The sequence below is a fragment of the Chaetura pelagica genome, unplaced genomic scaffold, assembly GCF_000747805.2.
Source record: "Chaetura pelagica isolate M959 unplaced genomic scaffold, ChaPel_1.0 scaffold299, whole genome shotgun sequence".
Classification (NCBI taxonomy): Eukaryota; Metazoa; Chordata; class Aves; order Apodiformes; family Apodidae; genus Chaetura; species Chaetura pelagica.
In genome coordinates, this window is record NW_009954507.1 from 809,625 (window position 1) to 831,678 (window position 22,054).

The window sequence follows — 22,054 nt, forward strand, 5'->3', positions numbered from 1 at the left end:
AAGAGAGTGTGGCTGAATGCCACAGGGGAATTGAAATACCTAACTCTTCTGTGGGCTTAAAAAAGAACTGGTGTAATCATTGCACATACAGGCAGGTAGATGAAAGTAGGGAAGATGTATTTTGCCATCATCATGCAGCACTTAGCAAGACAAGTGCCAAATTTCTGTGTCCAGCTTTGCTGTCCGTGTTTTAAAAACAAGTTTTGCAGGCATAACAAATTAACCCTGGCTTCATGTGGATTCTCCTGGTTTGATTTTCTGGTCACTGATAAAGTAGAAACGTAGCACAAGAAATCTATCATGTTTGGAGTGTGTTATTTTAATGGGTTATTATAAACTATTGTGCTAAAGAGTCTTTGTCACTTTGATGCAAACATTAGTTAGATAGGTGCATACATAGGAGCTTGTGGCATATGGCTGAAGTAGGATGTCAGTGAGTGCATATTGATGTGGTATGGGTGTCTGAACAGTAGAAAAATGCTTGCATGGTTTTGAGGATGTGAACCTGTGTTCTTAAATATCTTACAGGTACAGAATAGGTTACTGTATATACCTATATATACCTGTGTAAAATAGAGACCTAAAAATATCAATGAGCCATATATCAAAATGAAATAATATAGTACTGGTGAGAATCTTGCTTGAGCAGCTGCAAAGACCCAGCAGTGAAGCACACCTAACAAACTGCCTGAACTACCTCATGCAATGAGATGGGTGATTTTGCTGCAACTGAGGTGCATATTCATGGAGCAGTCTTAGATCTGCTTAAACTGGTTGTACTTTTGCTGAAAAGGTTTTGTTCACCTTTCAGTGGCACATTTTTGTTCTGTTCTTTGTAATGGTTTTATAAGTCATGGAGCTATAAGATGGATCAGCTTGCTTGCCAAGGTGGAAACTAGTAATATGTTACCCAGTTAGTTCACATAACTGATGGCTCCATGATTCCTAGCTCCAACACAAAGGAGGGGATAGGAATATGTAGATGCTGGCAATGGGTGAGCCAGACAGCTCTGGTAAGCCAAAGCAGATCTTGAAACTGCATTCCTGGGCATAGACTTTATCTGTCTGCTTGCCTATTTAAATCTCTTCAGACAGGAACTGATTCTGCAGGTGTCTGTGTAACAACCAGTGCTATGGAATCCTCATCTTAAATAGAAATAAATATTGAAAAAAAGCCAGGAAAAGGAAAGCTAGTTGGCTGAGGAGACCTTAGTGAAACAGAACGTGGGTAATGAGAAGTCAGTAGCTTGGATGAAGAGTTTCTGTAGGAAACCTAATACGGTGTTTGGTCAGTTCCTAATAATTACATATTTAAATTTTGAAGGCAGGAGCCAGTTAACAGCACAAGCTCTTTATGGTCTCTTTTTCTTCTTAAGACTTGTATTCTTTTATGAAGACAAGTAATTTTATTTTGTGCGTTGTAGCAGTACTTAGGTTCATTGAGTTATGCATAACAAAAGGGTAGTTCCAAATGATAATAGCATCTTAAATTTACATAAAATGCGTAAGTCCCTTTGGTTCCAACTTTTTTTTTTTTTTTTTTTTTTAAATGGAGAGGCAGAGTTTTTATGGTTCAACAGTTTAATGGCTATTCTGTTTTGTGTAATGAAGAGTGAGACCCACTTGGGTTTGTTTGAGGAGCAGGAGGTCAGGCTGACTGGCAAAATGCCTTGCAATTTTAAAGGAACAGCAAGTGTTTAAGTTAGCTGGGGTGAGAAAAAGTTCAGCTCAATATTCCTTGGACAGAGGTTACTGTTCATGTTGCTAAGCCCAGGAGGAAAGGAAGAGCTGTTTCTTGGGAAGAGTTTAAAAAAATAAATAAAAGGAAACTTTAACCCTTGAGAATGTATCCAAACTTCAGAAGTAGAAACAAAGCTCTTGCATGCCTTTCTGGTAAGTGGTTCACTTTCAATTCTAATAGACGTCTAGACTGCAGACTACAGTATAACATGGAAATATAAGTATTTTGCCTCCAGTACCTGAGGTAGCTCCTCAACAGTTGTATGGAGTCCATAGTTCAGAACTCAACTTAGCTAATTAAGTACTCAACTAGTTAAAATCATTTCAGGTATCAATCCCAAAACCAAATGTTGAAACAGTAAGGAGATACTTCATTAGTAGAACACGGTGCCCATCATTTGTGGGACTTAACAACAGTTCTTATTGGTGCTATTTCTTTGACACCATCTTGAATATTTACCTCAGCATGTCAGTATGTGTGTCAGACATTCATGTAAAAATTATTTTTAAATTCTCTATCACTTAACAATAAAGATCTGCTTCTTTCTATTTGTTAGATAGGCAGTAGGTAGGTAATTATCTACTAGAATTGTTTCAGATAGGGAAGAAAAAAAATGTCAGTATCTTTTAAGGTTTAGTATGGTCTAGTATATAATAGTAATATACTTGTACTCAAAATGGTGTTGTAAATTCATTGTGGTATCAGTTCTGCTTTCATTGAAAGAAATTTCTTGTTCTGACTACAAAACAACATAAAGACTCTGGGAAAAATGCTTTCAAGAGCTTGAGAGGGATCCTACTAGCACATTCATGTTCCATTTTATCATGTAACATCTATAAATTTCTCCTAGGAAAACCTTCCTCCTATAAGAGACAATGATGTGAAGGTACAAGTTAGAGCCTGTGCACTGAGCTGGATAGATACAAAGGTATTTGCCTTTTTTTTTTTTTTTCTTGAAAGCTAGAGGTGTTTATAGTTTCCATTGAAGATCTAAGCCAGGGCCTTAGCTGGTAGTTGGCACAATTCCATTTATGCCATCTGAGGGTATGGCTTTACTGCTGAGAAAGAGGGCACAGGATTGATGTGGTATTCTTGCATATCTCTTCAAATAAAAAGCACCTGTAATTTGGTTCCTGATTTATGGAAAAGGATTGGTGTCATTTGTGAGTTCTCTTGCAGTAAATCCCTTTTATCATCCTCTGCATACTGACTTCAAGTCACAGTTTGGCTTGGCTGTTAATAACTCTGTTTTTATCTTTTTAATCTGCTTCCAAATTTAAATACAGAAAAATAGTGCAGTGTTTATAATATGAAATGAGAAATATGTGTTCTTTTTTTCTCTCAGATGACATTTTGGTAATGGCTCAACTTTCTGTGTATATCAAACATTGTAAGATGATAATAAATAGGCAAATCTTGAGCCTTAGTAAGAATGTTGCAACCATTGTTTTCATTTAGCTTCTGTCAGAAATAAAACTGGAGAAGGAGCTTCTACCTGTTGGTCGAGAAATTTCTGGAGTTGTATTGGAAGGTAAGTTAGTATCATTGTCTTGTGAGGCTATAATGCAAGAATTAAGGCCCAGTAATCCAAAGCAAATACATGCTGTTTACATGGGACACCTTTGATAGCAGGAACTATTTGTTTTCATAATGAGGCTTCCCCCAAGTCAGTAATGATACTGAAGTGAAAGTAAAAAAAGGAACTGAAATACAATTCCTGCATGTCTGTTCAGAGTTAAAAAAAAAAAAAAGCATGACAGCGTTCTAAATAAAAGACATCAAGATCTTAAGATATTACCAGCACATGCTATAACAATCTTTAATTCATTTGTAAAAATAATTTGTTGGAATAGTAAGGCTATAATTATATTGAAGAATTTTGGCGGTGTATCCATCTTTGATGCTTAGTTTAAAGCCTAGATCTTTTAAACACATAGGTGTGTGTGTACTTGCACATAACTTTGTGCATGAGGTGCCAAAGTTTAGTGAATTAAACAGTTGGGCTTGGTATGTGCATATTTAATAGATTTTTACACCACTAGCAGTTTTGTGAGCGAGAGATAAGCAGTGCTCTCAATTGTACGTTCAATTTCAGCTGTAAACTCTTCTCTTCATACCTTCTTTCCTCCTTTTCATGTGTTCTTCATGAGTTGGAAGAAAGGTGACCTTTTTTCAGCCAGATGATGAAGTGGTGGGTGAGTTAATGCTTGTTTGCCTTATAAACTAACACCGTAAGTTTTTTATAATGAATGGCTGAGGATATAATAATTGCAAAAGTGTCAATTAGACCTTTATTTTCAAAGATTCAACTAGCATTACATAAATAAACTCTTATAAATGAGAACGGTATTCTATGAGTGTTCTCTTACCAATTTTTTTTGTTAAAATAGTGGAAGTCCAGGTCCCCAGCTAACATAACCTGTCATAGTCCTACTGCATTCACCAAATCTGTAAGAATATACACATGGGTCCAGTTAGCCATGTCAAAAGAGTGTTCTAAAGGCATCCATCTGAATACGTATACAATTATTTGTATTTATAACACCATCCTGATGTAATTTGTATCTTTTGATTTATGTGGATGATACAAAATCTAGGTTTATATTTCCTGCCTTTTTGAGTATGATACAAAAACACACTTCTAACCAGTAGTGATGACTCTCTTGTTTGAGCACATTGAAGACTGTTCACTTTCTTCTAAGCCATGTCAATTCCTGTTTGAGTTAGGAAATTAAGCGTGGTCCTAACTTAAACATGCAAGTAGATTGACCAGTTCTGCTGATGTTCTGGGTTGCCAAAAAACAGTGCATGTACTCAGGTGTGTTGCTAAATACAAGGCCACGTTTGAAACAAAACACTGATTCAAGCTGCTCATTTTCCAGAATCTTGAATTTTACTGTACATTAGAGTTCTTGAAAGTGGACTTGTTTCCCCTCTAACTTAACCACAGGGAGTCTGTACTTTATCATCTTGCTATGACATTATTGTCAGAGAAACGCATCAGAAAGGCAAGTGGTAATCACTGTACTTTGTTTAAAACAGACTTCCAGGTCACATGGAAAGTGTTTGAGGCTTTTCTTTTCCTGGTAAAGCTTTGGCAGAACTTCCATATAATTAGCTTAAATCTAATGGAATTGTTGTTATTATTCACAACAAATGGTGTAACTCTTACAGTTGGGAGTTAATATTCTAGTTTATGGGGTACAGAAGTGGCTTTTCTTTGTTTAATAAAATAGAACAGTTATGACCAGGCGTTTTCTGAAATTGCATACGATTTAACTTTGAACTGTAAATAGTATCATTATTGTAAACAGTATTGCTCATTTGGTAAATATCTTACTGAACTATGCAGCATCTGTTGAATTATTTAAAATAGTGTTTCAATTCCCTTCTGTTGTAGCTGAAGGTACATAATCTTAGTAAGTAAAGAGAAAAAAAAAAAAAAAAAAAAAAAAAAAAAAAAAAAACACCTCTGAAAATACATCAGTGGACTCAAGTCTAAGTGATGTTCTGCGTGGTTATAGGAGGGTTTGTTTTTTTGTGAAACAGACCTGATTCCATTCTTATTAATTCAAAGAGTAATTAGTTTGAATCATCTGAGATACTTCATTGGAAATCTGACATGAAGGGAATAGAGGAAGCAGATAGATTTTGTCTGAGACTGCTGTTGTCAGAGATTTTTCTTCTTGAATACTGAATGTTTGCTAATGCAGGTACAGAAAAGTCAGAATTACATGTGTGGAAATAGGAGGATGAAGAAAACAATGTTAAATATTTTTAACCCTAAAAGAGAGAAAACCCAGTTCTTTAAATAGTGAAATGTCATATAATTCCCTTTCAAACAGTGGTTCAACCTTATGCCTAAAATATAGATGCTATAAAGACAAAAGATAGGGTAAAATGTGTCTGTTATGGTAAATCTTTCGTAACAAGCATACTTACCAGTCACTTTTGCTGTGAGTTTATACATAGTTAATGAATGAAAAGATTTAAAAGAAAATTAGCTATTGCCAAATGGTCTGGTTACCTGTGTGTTTAATAATATCAAACTGTCCCAAAATACACACTTGTCAGAAAAATGTTTCTGCTTGAATTTTACAAAAAAGCCTCTCCTTCTATCAAAGAGTATAGTACTTGTGTGTGTAGAAACACACCCCTCCCTTACTGAGTTTAACAGTAATAACATAGCAATATCGTCCTTATGTATAAATCTACTCTTTTTCATGTAAGAATAGTACTGTGCTCACTGGAAGAACTTGATGTGTTAAATCATTAATCTATTCCTAAAATCATAACAAGAATTGTTTCTTGCTTTTAAAGGTCCTTTAATCTTCCAGAGGAGATTTCTTTGTCTATATAATGTATCGTATTATACAGAATAATTTGTTTGGTTAAGAAAAATACAGTAGTAAACCCTTAGACCAGCAAAAGGTCATGTTTTGAGATACATTCTTGACTTAATTTCAAAGTTACAGCGAGTCTTTTAGCAATCAATTATGCTATGTTTCTTATTAAAATAAGTGCAGAGGAAAATATTCTGAGAGTTAAATTGGCCACAAATTTGAAGAGATGAATCTAAATAAAAATGTACCTGCTTATATTTACTGGTGGTTAACCAGTTTGCATGTCACTCCTTCCATATGCCCTGTTGCTGAATACATAAATAATCAAAGCACAAAAGCCCTGTGCTGTGTGGACTATTTCTTAACAACTAAGGTGAAAAATCTAATTTTGTACTAGTGTCAAATGCTTCATGTGTATAGCATGCATAAATAAAGGTCTGTACTTCATGTTGGAGCTTCTGTAAGCATTATAAGGTATACTAAGGGGAATGGTTCTTTAAGATGCCATGTGTCTTTCCCTCTGTATAGGGGTGATATTTTTTGTGATTTGTATTAAAGACCCTGAAACTGACGTGAGTTGTCAGCAGTGTGTAATGACTCTTTGGAGTCTGTCCTGAGTGTTAGGAGATAATATGACTTGTTCCTGAACTTCTGCATCTGTCAAGAAAAGGACTGTGTTTGTGTTTTATTAATTTCATGTCTTGCTTTTTCTATAGTAAGATATTAGAATGCAAACTGGTTTAGGTGCAAAGGCTATTTTAGTTTATTATAAGGATATTCTGCTTAACATATGAAGTACAGTATTAGATTGATCATCAAAATCTGAATGATGCTTTATTGCAGAAGAGGTATTTCTTAGAGGTGTTCTTTCATACATGTTTATATTTTCTATTCTAATTTAAAAATATTAGAGGATTACTTCAATTATAAAAGTAAGACAGAATTGATAGTGATGTAAGAAAGTGATTACTTAAAGTGTTCTGAGATCCTTGCCCTTCTTGCATTATGTCTTAATTGCACAATAGCTGCTGTAGATAGCTACTTTAGATTTATTATTACTTTTATTATTTTTACTCCATAGATAAAGCCTAGAGACATCTGCAGATGTATACAACCACTGTAGGTCACCATTTTTAATAGGAATTGTGAAAGGCTGGAAACAGCAGTCGAACGTGCTGAGGCTTTTTAAGTTAAAGCCCTTGCTTTGGTCTAAATGGACTATAAGATTTGGATGGGAGATGGAATAAAAGACTGGTTTACTGAGGAAAGAGGGTACATATATTCAGAAGACTGATTAGTTGCCAGAACCTACTGTTCATGAATCTCCTTCTTTGGCCAGTGGAAGAAAAAAGCCCTCTTATGGCCAAGATGGATTTCTTTTTTTTTTCCTTCTTTCTGTCCTGTATTTGATTTCTGTCTTCCATTAGCGACTTTCTTCATTCAGATCCTTTTCTGCACACCAGCTTTTTAAAACTTATACTCACATTTTTGCTTGTTCTTCCTCTGCTTATTTTTGTGCCTTTCTTGTTGCCATTGCTACCAACACACTTAGAGGCATCAGGATGGAAGAGTAGAGGTACCTGTAGCATGGGTTGGTCTGTGCCCAGCTGCAACATGGAGCTCAATTTTCTTTTGCGTTAGCCCTGGCCCAGAGCAGGAGCAGGAAGGTCTGACAGAGTGAAAGCAGTGTGAAATGAGTTCAGACATGACCTGACAAAAATTCAGCGTGCCAAGAACCAAAAAAGCATTCACTAGTTTCCCCATTCTCTCTCTTCCCACCCCAAAATGCCATTTAGAGCACCCTTGGAACCAGCTTGTGCACTGTGCCCATAGAATTTACAGGCTGTTACCTTGCAAAGTTTTCTTAGCCTGTCCTAAGCCTGACGAAAGAGCAGCTGAACCATAGACCAAGTGGGACTAACAGTTTCATTAGGAGCTTGTTTTGGTTATAATGTATGCTTGTTTGAAATTAAATGTCTATGTTCTTTTTTGTTGTTGTTGTTCTTTTTTTTTTTCCCAGGAATTTTGCCCCTGGATTCTGATGAGTCTGGTCTTTGTGAAGTTATTCTAGTTCATGAACACTATCTGGGTATGTTGTTCATAGATTTTGCTAGTATTTAGATTTACTGTAGCTTTAGACTTTGGTTTACCTTTTCTCATAAGGAGTTGATTAATCTGAATCTTGAGCAAGCTTGTTCAGACATTCTGTCTACTCCACCAGTTCATAGAAACTTTTACTACAACTTCTCAAGGGTTTTTTCTTTTGCTGTTATCATCTGATGGATTAATATTTTCCCTAAACCACACAAGCTGGCTCTTTTTTTTTTTTTTTTTCCTTCTGACTTTTGTTTTTGTTCCTTTACTGTCTTTGTACTATTTCCTCACCTCATCAGTCACAAAATTAAATTAGGAGAAATTTCTTTTTTCCTCACTTCGACTCAGTCCAGGAACATCACTTGTGATGGGACTAACAGATGGGGTAAAATGAGCAGACTGGAAGCTGGAGAAAGGAATTTTTGGGGACTGAGGATTGGGGAAAACCTAGTATCGAAACATTCAGTTCTTAGGAGTTTCTGTTTTCTCCTGCAGCAAGGAGTGCTTTTATGTGTAGAATACTGAATTTGGGAATATATGAGCTTCTCCCAACAGTTTGTTGTATTCAGAGCAAGCTACTAGTTTGCTCAGATTAGTTTGTATTGTGTTCTGTGACTGTCCATGAATTCAAGCTGTGTACTTATAAGGTGACTTCTTTAAATTTGTTTATACCAAAACCCTACTTTTTTTTGCATAAAATATAGTAAAATATCCTCTGCAATTTTTTTTTTGTATGAAAGATAAACAAGTATTATTTATTTTTACTTGTTTGGGGATGAAATCTTCCTGACTAGCTATGTCAATTTCTGCAAAATAAGTCAGGGACTCACAGAGATTAAAATATACTGTTTATTCTTTCTAACACTTAAAAAGTACAAATCAAGCAAAATTAAATTAGACATCTGTGCTCCCTTATCACTTATTTACATTAGTTATAGGCAGAGAATATTTCTGACTTTGTATTACCTTCAGTAGCTGGCTTAAGTATGAACTGGCACACAAAGTGATGATGCTGGCGATGATACCTAGAATTCTTTTCCAGCACCACTGATAAATGAACCCAGGTGATTGCATTGCTTATGTTGTTTCATAGCTTCACTGTCAATTCTTTTGCTTAAAGGGACAGACCAAACTTCTCCAGTCTTTTTCCCTTCTAGTGTGCCTCAAGGGAATTGTGCTTACTTAATTCAGTTCTATGCTAGACTCTCAGCTGGGCTGTGATGATTTTCTGGCTTAGTATCGAGGTGTCTGCTAAATTGTGTAAATTGCTGACATGACAAATCGTGTTTGAACTTGTGATTTCTAGTTAACACGAGTACTTAATTAATGTTACTTCCTCTAGGCTTTTAAGCCTGTGGATAGAATGGGAAAACAAGTGTCTTGTAGGTAGAGACCAACAGAAAACAGACGTAACAAACAATGTTCTGTGTCAGAATTATCTTTGTAAAAAAAGAGACCTCCTTGGGTAACTTCTGCCAGGAGGTTATGGTAGGAAGTGGGTCTCTCTTTTTTCCTGTTTAAATACTGTAGTTATATTTAAACTTACTAACAAGAGTGCTGCAGAAGTAAACTGTTTATTCTTGGAATTATAGTGGCCTTTTCCACTAGAACTCCATGTAGCTGACCTACCGTTACCATGTTAGGCACACAATATCAGAATATTGCTTTATGAAATGGTTCGTAATTACACCTGTAGATGATATGACTTGTATAATTTTTTGTCACTTTTTAGAAATGTATGAAGTCTGAAAAATAGTTCTGAGTGAAATACCAGGGACTTGCTGCTTTTTATTTTCTCATCTGTTTTTGTTTGTTTGCTTCCCGCAAATGAGTTCGTAAACCAGAGAAGGTTTGTTGGGTTGAAGCAGCCGGGACCGTTCGCGATGGTGTCCGAGCATACACAGCTTTACACTACCTTTCACAAGTCTCTCCTGGAAAAACTGTCCTTGTAATGGATGGAGCAAGTGTAGGTAACAACTGTGCAATAACAACGATTTTGGAACAGAAAGGTTACCTCTGCCCTAAGTAACTGTCTTATCACCAGAATGATTTGGTTTTTTACAACATACTAAACTTATGAAGCCTTTTATTTTACTCCTGGCAATGCCTTTAACTTAATGGATTAATAGGAAAGGGCCCTCCCACTTAAGATGCTGAGCCAAGAATACAGTCCTTTATGTATGTAGTGCAGAGGTAGTTCTTTTCTGGTGTTTTACACCTAAGCCCTCAGGTATAACTGGAGGAAAGTGCCTTAATTTTCTATTCCTTTCCCACCACTGCTTTTTAACTTCTCTTGGATATAAATAATTTCATTTGCATTAGTGCAATCTTTATTGCTAATGAAGATGTGTAGCTTGCCTCAGCCAAGATTCATTAATGCAAATATGGCTGGGGCTTTTTCCTTGCTAGCACTCTTCCTCCAACAAGCAAGCAAGCCCAAAGGTTCAAGTTGCAATTGCAGTTCTGGTACTTGTGCTGAGCTATTTTGTTGAAGAGCAGAAGTAGTTAACTGCTAAAAGTTTGTTCAGAGCTTCCCAGTCAATGAAAACACTTTTTTGGCCTCACTTGGAACAGAAACAGATCTGTGAATATTCAAATTCTTGGTTCAGGTGTGGTTTATTGAAGGAGTAAGTTCATTTCTGGATACTCCCCTGACGTTTCCTGAATGTCCTTTGCAATATAATCTTGATTAAACTGCACCAAATTGTTCCTGTATATAAATTAATCTGTTTTTCTTCTGCAGCCATTCGGTACAATAGCTATTCAGTTAGCACAACACAGAGGAGCTAAAGTAATCTCTACTGCATACAGTCTTGAAGATAAGCAGTACCTGGAGAGGCTTAGACCTCCTGTGGGTAAGTTTTATACTTCAATGCTTAAGTTTATGCTAAAGAATGTCTTGAATTTATTTATTTTTTTGTCTAGGTCCTTATTTCAGTAGCTGAAAACTGAAATGCAAGTTTATAAACAGTCTAATTAAGTAGTTTTAAAGTCTATTCCATACTCCGTAGGTATTTAATTTCTGTTTTATGTGTATTTAATGGCATTTGTATTCTTCATTTAAGTTGTGATGACTATCAGTATTTTGCATCTCATGCAGTAGTGCTCGAGTGCTGGCTTTTGGCCTAACTACTCAAGAAGTCATTTAATTTTATAAAATTGTGTTTTGTGAACAAGAAGAAAGCTTTACTAAATCATCACTATCACAGTATGTAATCTAGGTACCTGAGCCAGAGTTCAGATGTAATCACGTACTTGAGATACAGTATTCATCAGACTCAAATTACTTCTAACAGTATTTTATCAACCTGTGTGGCAGCTCACTTTCAAATACTGTTGTAACTGTAGCTGGATGCTCAAAGGCTCTGCTTTTTCCTGTTTTCCAAATGAGCTTTGCATTAGATGTAATACTTGCATTCATCTATGACTTCTTCCATTTCTTCCCTTTGATACTTAATTTCATTTTTTTCCTCAACATAACAGAGCTGTTTAGATCATGGGAAAAGAGTCTACAAAAAACCTATCAGCATCTATCCTGATCAAACTTTTTCTTACTTCAGTGCTGCAGAGTGGTGGAAAGTAGAAAATTGCTGTATTCAGACAGTGTTAAAATGGCATTGCAGACTCCAGTTTTTATTGCAGTCCTTGAACTTTGCTGTACAGTGAACAAAATATGATACTTCCAAAATGCATAGACTCTCTTAGTATAATCAGCAAGTTTATTTCTCAGTGTGTGTTTTTTGTTGTCATTCAAAGCAGTATGAGTAGCTGTGTCTCTTGTAAGAATATCTTTGTGGGGAAAGCACTGCGTACTCAGTTTTCATGTCTGTGTATATTACAGTCGCATCAATCAAAATATATATGGGTTAAGATAAGATCCAACTAAAAAGAGAATGGCAAGGTTAACCGTCCCTGACTCTTGACTCCTTTCTCCTTTGTTGTTTTGCACAGAAATATTCTTAGTGATCTTGGCTTTCCAAATGGAGAATTAGAGCAGTTTTCAAATCTCCTCTTTCATTCTTAAGTGACTCACTAAAATCAGGCATTGCTGATATGCAGGTGCACATAGTATTGTCCTTGTGTTCTCCCTGCTGGCTCAAGAATAGTAAGCTAGCAGAGGGATGAAATAAGCCAGAGAGCTGCTCTTTAGGCACAGAGAGAACAGAGTTCTTGTCAATTTTCATTCCTTTCTGGCTCCTGAGAACAGAACTGGCAGTGGAAGCACAGAGACAACACAGTGTGCATGTGCATTCTAGGGCTGCACGTTCACACACATCTGCAGTGTTGGGGAGTGATTCACTTCCAGCCTACCAAGTGAGTATTTAGCTCTTCCAGTAGTGGCTTTGGAGTGCTGATAATGCAGCAGGAAGTGGAGAGCCGTGCAGAGGTTATTACACAAGAGCAGGGAGAAAGACGTTTTTGCTGTCTGGCCTGAATGATCTTCAACAAGGAACTGGAAAGTTTTGTGTTGGGGAATGTAATCATTTCTCCTAAGACCTGGCAGACTTATGTCTCTAGATTTTTATATTACCTCTGTTTTTTTGCAATTTCGCAGCAAAGCTATTTTTTCCTTATTTCAGAAGTCTGTTTTTGCTGTAACAGTATGTATTGTAGACATCAGAACAGAAAGCATTTTTGTGAATGCTACTGATATGTTTGTTATGCCAGCTGTTACAAGGTAAAAGAGTAAATACAAAATACCTAAAACTTTGCTTTGTAACATTTTATGTGTACATTTTGCTAGTCATATGAAAAATGTATCAGTTAAGAAAGGACTTTGCAATTATTTTTATTATCATAGCCCTGCCAGCACATGCGAATATGACTTTGGGTTTCTTGGCATATGTACTTTTTGTTGGCACTTTTAAGTTACATGAATGTTAATATAAAACAAATTCTCTACGTAATGCACATGTGGCTGGCTCTACCTAAGCAGGCTTCTCATGTCTGTGGGTGGACTCCTTTTCAGTTTTGTGGTTGTCTAGGTGGAGGGTTTTTTTGTGTGTAGTTTTTACCAGGAGTCTTATCAGTTGTCAATAAGCAGCACTTTGTGTTATCTGTGTGTAGCATAACCAGCTGCTTTGTAAAATGGCTGAAATAACCATATCGTGCAGTGAGAAGGCCTTCACTTATCTTGTTCATGTGTGTGCTTGTTTTGCAACAATAGTTTAGTATTTTTGCAAACGTTTGTGGAACATAAACATTAGGGGGAAATATTTAATAGCATCTTAACTTCAAATAAGAAGATACAACCCAGGTACAGCATTGAAAAAGAAACAGTTTGAGTGTGAAAGCAAATAGCCTGTTTTTTCCTTTGGGGAGTTTTGGGGTCTTTTAAAATATATATTATTCCAATGCCTGAAGTAGAAGTTCCTGTTAATGTTTAAGGATTCATATTTGGAGCAACAGGATGGAGTCTTTGGATGGCTTCAGTAGCCTTTGGAGTAAATATAATAATAATATGAAGGAGGGGGTTGCATCAAATTTTGAAATGTTAATGCCTATGTTTCACACTAGGGACAGAGTATTAGAAAAATAATGTGATGATTTTGAGCTAGAGACTGGAAGAAAAAAATACATGTATATACATACATATTTCTTCTGTTGCCTAGGTTACCCTCCTACTTTATTATTCTTTTTGTTAGTTTCATTTTTTTTTTTCTTTAAAACCAATACTGAGCTTTCTATGAATACATTTGTGGTAAGCACTAATCAGTGTTTTTATGTCTCTTTTGAGCATGTTCAGTAAAGAAAGCAGATCTTTTGTGTGACAGTCTTTGACCTCTGTAGCAAAACTTAACTGGGTGAGAGTAAACTCGGGTAGCAAGTTGAGGAAATTTAGATATTTTTACTTCTCAGCAACAGTGAAAGAAGGGAGAAACGGAAGTCTTTTTGCCAGCCAGAATTATGTTACTGTGGTTGTGCAACTCACAGAAGAAACTGAACAAATTTACAAATGTTTTTTGAGAAATTTTGTGTAAATGATAAATTATTAGAGAAAATTAGAATTTGTTGCTTAGCCTTTTACACACTGGAGAGAAATTGTTACAGCATTTTGCTGGAAGGAAATTGAACGGGGGTTTTGATGAGTACTGTTTGAAGTATAGTATTAAGTAACAAAACTGGAAATTTTTGCTAAGCAGAAGTCAGAAACCAGTCAAACTGATTAAATTATTGCTTTTCTTTTTTATAGTCAGGCCTTGAGTCTATTCAATCCAAATTATTCTCAAAAATTGAAACTATTTGCAGGAACTTTAAACCATGTCGAATTGCCATGTGAAGAAAAAAATCTTCTAACTCCTTGACTGAAGAAACTAATAAGGAAAGGATATTACGGGATTTTATTTGCGTACAGGGAATGTGACTATCATTATTAAGTTAATGTGACATCTTTATTAAATTATGACCATGTGTGTTCTCTTCAGCCAGATAATTTGCCTTCAGTGAAAGAAATGAATGACTGACCTAAGAATTTGAATGCATCCTGTCATTTGAGGGGGGGAAACAAACAAACAAAAAAACCCCACAAAGCTTTAACTGAGTATTTGTTAGTGTTCTTCTTAATAACCAGTTTATTGCAATTTTTCTTCTCTCCTTCTTTCCCACCCCTGTGAACAAATTCAAGAAGGTATACGACAGCCTTTAGTGGGTAAGTGCACATAGCAAATTTGAGTTTAATCCACTATGCTTTGGAGATATGCCTCCAGATTGATTTTACATTATTTTAGTTATCATTTTGCTGGCCTGTTTAGTGTCTAAATGTTTGTTCTACGTCATAATTATGGAAAAAAAAAACCTAAAAACCTTAGCTGCTGCTTCTCTGCCCTAGTTATTCCTGATCCTTATCTTTATAACCATCTATAAATATGGTATCATGGATAAATGAGAAAAAAACATATTAGTGACTTTCAGTCAGAAATAATTCAAGAGGAGGTGTGAATAGTTCCATCTTAATATTTATTTAATGATCCAGAGAGCCATTTAGGAGTAAGAAACATCATGCAGAAAGTAGTATATTAATAAATTTATCCGTCTTGTGAGATAAGTAACAAGGCCACTAAGCATTATTTTAAAGAAAATATGGATATAACAACACTAAAAGACTTGCTGGAATTGTAAGAACAGTCAAGCCAGTGCCTTGTAAGCGACAGTATTTATAACATTTTTACATGCTTTCTTCTGACTTACACTGGGAGACAGGGCTCCATGCCAGGGAGGATAGTTTTTTGATTCCCACCATGTTGTAGAAGTAAGAGAAGGGCTCTGCAGGCGACTGGCCAGAAGTGGTGGTTCTTATGTAGGGTAAAGGAAGAAAGCTTTGCTTGGAAATCTCTCCCGAAGCATTACTGCTGTGGTTATTTGAGAGATAATTTGAAAGTTGGGATATTTGAAATAAAGTGCCTCCTTTTGGCAACTCTTTTGGCTTCAATAACATGGCTAGCCACTCCAGAACTTGATATTTTTGAAGGTGCTTTTGGAAAAGAATAATAGCAAAGAATTAACTTAGAAAAGGATTTCTAATTTTCATAGTAGCATACTTTATCCTTTTTGGCTTAAACAGACTTGTGAGTCTTGCTTCTACATTAAGTTAATGCATATTTTTGGTGTTCAAGTTACCTGCAAACTTGCTAGCAATACTTTAAGGAACTAAAAATGTTCTGCTCTGAATCCAAAGTCTACGTTTTTATTGTAATTCACCAAATGTAAGAATTTTTTCTTTCTAGCTCGTGTGATAGATGTGTCAAATGGAAAGATAGATGTGGCAGAAAGCTGCTTAGAAGAAACAGGTGGTCTGGGAGTGGATATTGTTCTAGACGCTGGAGGTATGTAAATCATGAAAATCTGGTCTTCAGAGAACCATATTCATGGGTTTTTAATGTATTATTTCCAAATAATATAGGTGGAGGCCGCATCACCTCAATTCCATTTAGTTGTTTGTTCCCATGCAATTTCGTGTATGTATCTTTGCTCAGTCTCCTTAAGCAATCTTCAAGAAAGAAAGAAAATCTTTAAGAAATCTTTAAGATTTCCTCATACCACCCTCTAGCGGAAGCATCTAGTACTGTTAGTCATCTGCTGGATTCGTCTGCAATTTTCCTCTTTTTAAAACTTAAAAGAAGAAAATGTGTTTAGAGTAGATATGTGAGATCATTGTTTATGCTACCTTATTTGAATACAGAAATTATGCCTTAATCACCAGTAATTTCAACCTGTAATTCTAAAACTATATTCATAATTGAAAACTCTGAAGTTACTCTTTTTAGCTGAAATAATTAAAGAACTTCTTGGAGTTCTACTAAAATGTGTTAAAAGAAGTAGATACTGAATTTTCTAAATCTTGTAGCTTCTCAGATATTCTCACATGACTAACAGTATTATTGAATTGTTCCAGACAGCCATCTTTCATTCTGTGCATTCAAATGCATATATTGTAACTTGCTTGTATCTGAAGACCAAGGACTGCAATAGATTCCACAGTATGTGCTTTTCAGTACAGGAAGAGATGGGTGTTTCATTCTGCACAGAATTTTCTTCTGAGCTCAAATGAATCTGTTCTTTTCTCCCCTTCCCCACCTTCAGTGAAATTATATAGCACTGAAGATGAATCAACTTCAAAATCACAGTTGCTGCCTCATAAGCATGATATTATTACTCTTCTTGGTGTTGGGGGACACTGGATAACAACAGAAAAAAATCTTCAGGTAAAGATACTGTGGCAGTAAGTTAGTTTGTACCCCGTATATACATATGGCTCTGTCTGTGAACTTCTGGCATGGCTGAATGTTTCCCCACTGTTAAATAACATCAGTTATCACTTACAAAAACTTTCTCATCCAGAAAATAGGAAACGTGCAGCTTCAATAGTAAATGTTTTTATTTTCCTTTGGGACAATTTTGGGGTTGTCAGCTCTAAGAGGACAGTAAGTTATGTTAATAGCGTGGCTATGCTGACAAATTTGAAAGGATCCGTTTTGTTTGCCTCAGGGTGTTGACCTGTTTGATAAAACAGAGAAGTATCATTTAAAACTCTAAATATTACAAGTTTGCTAAGTTCTAAGAATGGCAAGGACTGGGTTTTTGTTTGTTAATTGTCAATATAAAATAACCATTTAACTGTTATTCTTTATAGGAAAATAAAACTAAATGACATTTTTATTCATTTTGTTTAAGCTGGATCCTCCAGATAGCCATTCCTTGTTTCTTAAAGGAGCCACAGTCTCTTTTCTGAATGATGAGATATGGAACTTGTCTAATATACAGCAAGGGAAGTATCTCTATATCCTTTTGATGGTCGTTTTGAATACTCACTGCTAATACAAATGGATGGAAATAAAGTCAAGAAACCAACTAGTAGATTCTCTTCCACTCAGTCTTGTAACGAGAGTTTTAAAGGTCAGCACAGCTAAGCATACAGTATAACTAAAATATGACATACACTACTCATGTTCTAAGCTAGTTTATGCATTCCTTGGAAGTATATGTCTCTACATGTTTCATTAAAAGCAGTGTTGAAATAGAAAACACATATTCTGGAGAAAATGCAACATCTTGGTTCAAGATTGAACCAATTAAGAAGATTTGATTCTCTAAGTTTTTTATCATGCATATCACATTTTTGACATTTTCTTTGTTATTTTAGGCAGTAGTTGCATCATCTGTAAATCTCAATGCAATCAGTTTGACAGTAAAAGTTAAAATATTTTGGCTTCCTAGCCTTTTTCTTACTTGCAATGTTATGTACATACAATTTATTGAGCAAAGATGTGGATGTGGGAAGAGGGATGCCTCCTTCGTTTGCCTTACCTACATTTGGTCTTAAGCAGCTGGACTCTGAGCTTTCTACTAGCATGACAGTTTTCAGGGGATCACTTCAAGTAACGGAAAGATGGTCTGTTTATGGCTTTAAGGACCCTCCCTGTTCTGTACTGCACTGCAGATTATGAGATCTGCTGAATCACTTTTGCAGTTTAGCAGAACAGCAGAGGCAGGTGAGGATTAAGTCATTATATCTGTGAAACAACCAACTGTACTGCAAGGAAGTCCTCCCCTCCTCCACTAAACTGCAAAGTAGATTAGGCAAGGTCAGTCACACTAAGGAAATATTTATGGGCTGCAGTTTAACATGAATGGTTTTATACTTCATTTTTGTTGTTGTTGACTGCTTACTGAGTAGTTCTCTAAATAATAAGCCAACTAAACAGTAAGGTTTCTTCTGTCATCTCCTGGAGTGTGTTTAATACCAGCACATTTTAACACAACAGGCTTTAAAAGTTGAAAGGAAAGATCTGCAGTTTTTTGTATCTGTATATCTTGTGAAATTCTTAACTATATGGTATTAATATCATCTGAAGAAATCACAAGGTGATTGCTTTCTAAAATGTCTTGAGCTTTGAATATTAACCGTTCTTATTGATTAATGTTGTGCTCATGTGGGCTACATTTTCAATCTTAACTTTTTTGATTTTATGTTTTTTTCTTTTCAGAATTCCTTTTTCCATGTTTCTTCTCTGCATGCTATTTCAGGAAAGGAGGCTTCTGATATATAAACAAGTAGCATAAATGCAATCTAAATATTGTATTTAATGTTCATTTTGCCTTGATCCTCTTGGTTTTGTATAACATTGTTACCTTGACAGTCCTCTTAGATACCCATCTTAGAAGATATAATGGAGAAATTATCAAGTAGCATTTTCAGGTAAGAGATGTGTAAGGTTTTTTTGTCTGTTGGTTGGTTGGTTTTAATCAGCATTAAAAGTAGAAAACTCTTGTCAGCACTGTACTGCAAGTCTAAATTGGGATGTTCAGAAAAGGTGCCTCACATAGTTTATACCAAGCAGTTTATGGTCCTATTTCTATTTGTAAGGTGACAGGCTGAGCAAAAGGCAACTTGGTAAACCCCACAATTAAGCTGTATGTTAAAACTTACCAGAGGCAGCACATTCTTGGGGGAGAAAGAGCATGTAACTGGTTGCTCAGCAGTGTGTCTGACTGAGAAATGGTGTTGGCTGTAAAACATTAGGTCTGTGTAATAATCATCTGAGAAGAGTGGCAGTTTCACTAGACATGGAGACTCCGATAAAGAAGTGGGAAAGGAAGATCCTTTCTCTTAATACAGGATAGCAGTATTGTTGTTGAGCAAGAGCCTCAGCACCACTTCTCCCCCCATGAAGGATATATTTTTATTAACTTCTGTTTCCTGTTTGTTTTAGTGCTGAACCCTTCCTCTGTCAACACAAGCAAAGCTATAGAACTTTTATTTTGTTTAAAGAGTAAAGTTTACAGAGTGAAAGTAAAGTCTATAGCTGTAGTCCTGCAATATTTCTGTTGATCTGAGCATGCTCAGCAGACATTTGACATACTGTTCCATTTTAGGCCTCAGCTGGATGAACCGATCCCATTGTATGAAGCCAAAGTTTCTATGGAAATAGTTCAGAAGAATCAAGCAAGAAAAAGACAAGTCATCCAGTTCTGACACACAATTTCCTGAATTCTAAGCCTGTGGAAGATAAAGAAACGTAAGGTATTTGAAAAGTAAATTAGTGTACACTTTAAAATAATTCTGTAAGCAGAATTTAAAGATCTTTTGTGCCTCAGCACAAATGGTCTGTGAAGCTCCTGTGTCTTCCAGAATTTTTTGTATGCAGTTGAGCAGAATGTTCCCAGCAGCCACTTCTAAAGAGGTTATCTTGACACACAAATCTTGTCTGCCCTGCCCCGATTACAAATGTCAGTAGCATCTACAGGCAAACTCAGTTGCTGTTCGTTTTCAATCATAAGAAATTAAAGAAAAAAAAAAGTGTTTTTGTTTTTTTTTTATTAGTCCTCCTTCCTCCAGCCCCTACCAATAGTCACCTTTAGATTACCTTTTCCTTTTGACTGCATTGAAACTGAGCACTCTCTGCAGTACACTGAAGTCTTTAATCCACACATTAAATTTGTATTCAATTAGAAGACAGGCAAAACCCTCAGAATTGGCAAGGATGCTAGAGGGGAAGGGCATGGCACCGACAGTAAGAGTTACAGCTGATACTGTTCATTTTAGCCTCAGGCAGTAAATCCAGAGTCCGTAAGCTGATTGTGTCATCCAGATGTTTGAGGCTCTTTGTGTGTCTTGTTACTGTAATGTTATCATAGAATCCTAGAATCACAGAATGCCAGGTTGGAAGGGACCTCAAGGATCATCTGGTCCAACCTTTCTAGGTACTACTCTAGTTTATTTGAGATGGCTCAGCATCCTGTCAAGCTGAGACTTAAAACTGTCCAATGTGGAGGCATCTACCACTTCCCCTGGGAGACCATCTGGTATCTTTCCAGTAAGACCTTTCCATGCTGTGCACTTTCACTTCCTCTCTTTTAACTGCAGTCCTTTGCCTTGCACAGCTCGAATCTGTTTATCCAGCATCCTCCATGACTGTGAACCATCTGCAAATCAGAAGTAAGGAAGGAACTGCTGTTCTTTCTTCAAAGGGTCTGGCCTCCTACCTGCTCTTATTTGAGTGCAATTTTTTTTTTCCTGTTCAACTGTGCTATTCATTTTCACTGTGTGAATATCTCAAAGAGTGAAACACTTTAAATTAGTGTAAGAAATGGGAACATTTGAAATAATAAAGATTATCTGGAACCATGATTAATCTCCTGTCATTCATTGGACTTGTAGAAAGTTCTTGATCAGTGATGCAAGGGAAGCATATAAAAGTACAACTGATGTGATATAGTGCAGCCTTGAAAATAAGTTATGCTTTATGCATGTGTGTACATGCACATGTAAAGCGTGTGAATCCTCTGTTAGTTTGACATCTGTTCTGAAGCTTTGTACCCAAGTGCTCTTTTTTCCTGGTGTTGTTCATTTTAGCTTCAATGTTGCAAAATAAAATAGAGGAAACTGAGAGTTAAGAAATAAGGTTTACTAAAACAGGAACAAGCACTGACAAAACTGCAGAAGAAAAATGTTATAGTTTAGGTTTTATTTTACTAGCTCATTTGCCAGTAGGTATGTTGCTCATATCTACATAAATAAGTAGCTTTGAACCTCAGATACAACAGACTAAGGCTAGCTGTTGCTGAAGTGGGCTCAGTCTTTCAGCTGGACCAGGTCTCTTTGAGTGTTAAGCTGCCTCTTGGTGCATTTAGTTGGCTGAGGTGTCAGCAACTTTCCAAAACTTCAGTAATGCTAGGTTTAGGTTTGTATGTGCTTGGACAAGAGGGTTTATGAGGCTCCCTAAGCAATTGTTATCAATTGTCTTTGATACATCCCCTGACAGAAGAAAGCAGAAACTAGTGGTGAGTGCAGGAGCAAGGCTCTCCAGCTCTGGTGGGGAAGGCTGCCAGGTGCTCACCTGTTCCTCTCTGTCTTTGACCAGAAAGTAGCTTGTGCTTCACTCCTACCTGTAGGCTGACCTGACAGCCCTGTGCAGCCTGGGCTCCCGTCGTGCCAGTAACCACGAGAGGCAGGAGCAGCGCCAGCCCAGGCTCCTGCCCACGTTTTGCCCGGGATGGTTCCCGGGCGAGCTGCAGCCCCGGGCAGCCAGACACGGTGTGTGGATGATGTGCGGGCCCCTGCGTCGCTTCATTTACCGGCCTTCAGAGCTGTGCCTTGGCAAGGATCGCTTGCCCATTCCCGGTGCAGCGATAGGTGCCTTCCTGCAGCCCCCTCCGGGCGAAAACACTCCAGGTACGGGGGGGCTGCAGGCAGTGCCGCAACTCACCATCAAAACTCCCTTCCTACCCCAAATACGTACAGATCGTTTTGGGGTTTTTCTGTCCGGGTGCGGCCAGGTAGGGATTTCCTTCCTGCAGGAACGCGCTCAGCCTGGCTGCGGCGGGGGCTGAGAAATCCCTTGCGACTGCCCCTGTTTGTTTCCCAGCCGGGAGCGGG

At 36.8% G+C, this 22,054-nt stretch overlaps 2 protein-coding genes across 2 annotated transcripts in view; both read left to right on the forward strand.

Moving 5' to 3' along the window:
* Positions 1–19,965, forward strand: part of CRYZL1 (crystallin, zeta (quinone reductase)-like 1) — a 31,706-nt gene extending 11,741 nt beyond the window's left edge. Inside the window, exons 2-13 of the mRNA XM_010004681.1 lie at positions 2,592–2,669; positions 3,200–3,272; positions 3,892–3,936; positions 8,105–8,173; positions 10,011–10,144; positions 10,922–11,033; positions 14,807–14,827; positions 15,903–16,001; positions 16,759–16,880; positions 17,350–17,455; positions 18,829–18,874; positions 19,552–19,965. Of these exons, the coding sequence (XP_010002983.1) occupies positions 2,592–2,669; positions 3,200–3,272; positions 3,892–3,936; positions 8,105–8,173; positions 10,011–10,144; positions 10,922–11,033; positions 14,807–14,827; positions 15,903–16,001; positions 16,759–16,880; positions 17,350–17,455; positions 18,829–18,874; positions 19,552–19,651 (1,005 nt within the window). The 3' untranslated portion in view covers positions 19,652–19,965. The remainder of the gene's footprint in view (positions 1–2,591; positions 2,670–3,199; positions 3,273–3,891; positions 3,937–8,104; positions 8,174–10,010; positions 10,145–10,921; positions 11,034–14,806; positions 14,828–15,902; positions 16,002–16,758; positions 16,881–17,349; positions 17,456–18,828; positions 18,875–19,551) is intronic.
* A 194-nt stretch (positions 19,966–20,159) lies between these two features.
* Positions 20,160–22,054, forward strand: part of DONSON (downstream neighbor of SON) — an 11,311-nt gene continuing 9,416 nt past the window's right edge. The window contains exons 1-2 of the mRNA XM_010004682.1: positions 20,160–20,189; positions 21,571–21,954. Coding sequence (XP_010002984.1) covers positions 20,160–20,189; positions 21,571–21,954 — 414 coding nt within the window. The remainder of the gene's footprint in view (positions 20,190–21,570; positions 21,955–22,054) is intronic.